Genomic DNA, 2,889 nt, shown 5'->3' with positions numbered 1-2,889 from the left:
GCCCCCCGCCCCAATCCCACCATTAAAAATCCCAGTCTTGTGCATGTGAATGTGTGCGTATGTGTGCGTGTCCCTGCGCGTGTCTGTTGACATTTTCCCTGCGTTCCCCTGAGAGAGGAGACAGAGGAAGAGCAAAAAGTATTCCCACGTTCTCTCTGGAGATCTCAGATCTGCCATGTTTGCTCCACTTTTTCCTTTTTCTTTTAACACTTCTTCAAAAATCTTCTCCCCTCTCTCTATACCCTTTGCCTTTTCTTCTTCTTCCTCGTGTCATATGGTGTGCGCTGAAGCTGATCAGTTCCCTCCTTTGTGTGAGATGCTTGGAGCCGTTTTAAGTGCTCCCCTCGGCCTCTAAGCTCTGCACTCCGCTGGGAATCAGGCAATTTTGCAGGGACGGGTGAGGAGATGGAGGGATTTTGCATTGGTGTGATAGTCACTTGTCACTGCAGGCGCCGACCTCTAGACCTAAGGCCACTCCTCTCTAGCAAAAACTAACTGATTTAAATGTTGAGATCACTATTCTGTTTTTTTTTCTTCTTTTGGCGCAAAGTAACTGCCCTGACCTTTTCTTTCCATTTTGTGTCTTTTCTGCACAGATGCAGTCATGGTTGGGAACCTTCAACCCAGAGAGAGAGAGACGAAAGGTAATGGCCTGTCTGACCACCACATTTCTCAACACACACTCATGCGTACACACACATACGCGCATACACACAGAGCGTGAGGATTGGAGTGTGTGCAGGATTAACTCTTGTGGACATGCCGGGTAGGTGTCAAACAGGGAGAAATTTGACCTTGCGACATCTACGCTTCTCATTGTGCGTGTGCGTGTGCTTGTGCATGTATATTTGCATGTGGGCGTGCACGTATACGTGTGTTTATATTTGGGGGCCACGGTGCCTCTTTGTTATGCTCCTGACCTTACTGAAACAGAAGGGGAGAGAAGAGGAAAAAACCTGTAAAATATATTCATACTTGGAGAAGTCAGATTGAGAAACAGGACATGAGGAGTAGGGAAATAGGGGAATTGGGAAAGAAAATATTTTGGGGGGGAGAGTTAGCTGCTTCTTGTATGAAATGTATGAAGTCTTTTTCTTCTTAGCTCCACTTCAAATCTCCTCTGATTTTAGGGTGTAGGGTTATGCTCTAACAGAACAGGTTTGTAAGACAAGCTGTCCAACCACATTCATAGTGTTGCTCTCGGTTGCTGACATGAAAAGTAAAAAGAGTAGTTATGTAAGGATAAGAAACGATAGCTTATGAAAGAAGGTCGAACCCTCGCTCCTTCCTCAACTCCACACAGCTGGCCAATCACAGCGTGAAGTGAGCATGATTGTCGGATTTTTCCATTTTGGAAAGTTACAGAAATAGTGGGACACAGAATTGTTTTCTGAAGCTATCTGACCATTGGACAGTTTACTGGCAGCCTAAAATAGGGCTGGGCTCGACAGCTTGCAGCGCACGTATCGACACTCTGCAAGGATGACGTGCATAACGTGCCCAGAGCTGACAGCTAGTCACCAAGCACATTCGATACTGAATGAATTAGAGAAAAACTCAGTATCACACAGTGAAAACTGAATCAAAGGACATGGTGAAGCCCATGATGCCGCTGGACATATTAAAAAAAAACAGAAATCCAATGTTAAAAAGACACGTATTTTAAAAAGTTCAGTAAAAGCATGTTTCCAAAGTCAATAATTATGATCTAAATTTTTGGCCAAATCATTTTGATTATGATTTCTGCCATAATCGAGCAGCCCTAGCTTAAAGGCCATTATAGTCATGGGTACTTCTACGCAGCCTGTCAAAACTCTGGTGATATCATCAGGGTTATGTTGGCATGGGCTTGGAGACAACAAATGTATACCATAATCATAAGCCCTGCATTACAAACTGAGGGAATGACGTTTGAAAGATGTGAGCAGGAAAGGTCTAACCATTGTTATTGGTTACATTACGGGATATATAGGATACAGAGTTTAGTGCTTGACCCATTGTAGTGACTAAGAGTCAGGATATCTTGGCCTCGCTTTCTTTGATGTTAAAACATTCGTTTTGAAATGTGTCTCTTGTGAGTCCCCTGACTTTAAGGGGGTGCTGTACTAAATTGCTGGAACACTCCTTTAAATTAAATAATGCATATCTTGTAAAATGCTGCTTCTGGGAAGTGCTTCTTCTCTTGGACTATTGAAAGCTTCTTGCTATGTCATTTCATCTGCTAGCTGAGGACACTGCATCTTGTTCAGTGTCCTCCAGCAAAACACTAATCCTTTACCTGCCCACACATCATGCATAGCTGTACAGACACCAAATAATTAATAAGCCTTCAAATCCACCTAAATCAAAGCGTTCTCCACAAAGGTTATCAGTCTCACAGTACTGCTCATGAAAGGTTAAAAGCAGCAATCCCTAGTTGTCTTGCTTTTAGTTACCTCCCCCCTCCTCCCTCTCCTCCGCTCAGTTGTTGCACCTCCACCCTGCAGGTTGAGGTGTGGAGGGCAGGTTAGGGTTAAGGTTATGTAGATGCTGCCCCTAAGTGGCAGATGTAATTACTGCACACTGAACTGGCGTAACCTTAACCGTTGACTTGTGTGTGCATGAATATGTGGCAGGAGCACACACACACACACACACACACACACACACACACACACTGTTCATGTGGGCTAATTGCTATGTGTAGTACAGAGTGTAAATAAGTCAGCAGTGGTTTTTATCACGCTCTCCGTTTTCTCGTATTTCTCTTTCCCAGTCGCTCCCCTCGTTTCCATCTGTTTTTCTCTCTGCCTTTCACTTTGGGCTCCATCTCTCTCTCTCTCTCTCTCTTTCCCCCTCTCTTCCTTTTTTCTCTCCCTTTCTCCCTCCCTCCCTCCGTCTCTCTCACTC

At 44.4% G+C, this 2,889-nt stretch overlaps 1 protein-coding gene across 1 annotated transcript in view; it reads left to right on the top strand.

Moving 5' to 3' along the window:
* Positions 1-2,889, top strand: part of si:dkey-100n23.5 (cyclic AMP receptor-like protein A) — a gene marked incomplete in the record, with an annotated part of 38,276 nt that overhangs the window by 18,747 nt on the left and 16,640 nt on the right. The window contains 1 exon segment of the mRNA XM_035676376.1: positions 597-644. Within this exon segment, the coding sequence (XP_035532269.1) occupies positions 597-644 (48 nt within the window).

Source organism: Morone saxatilis, unplaced genomic scaffold (genome assembly GCF_004916995.1).
Source record: "Morone saxatilis isolate NCDOM2014 unplaced genomic scaffold, NCSU_SB_2.0 Contig5, whole genome shotgun sequence".
In the NCBI taxonomy this organism is placed as follows: Eukaryota; Metazoa; Chordata; class Actinopteri; family Moronidae; genus Morone; species Morone saxatilis.
The sequence above is the reverse complement of the archived record's forward strand: the minus strand, read 5'-3'. Positions and strand labels throughout refer to the sequence as shown.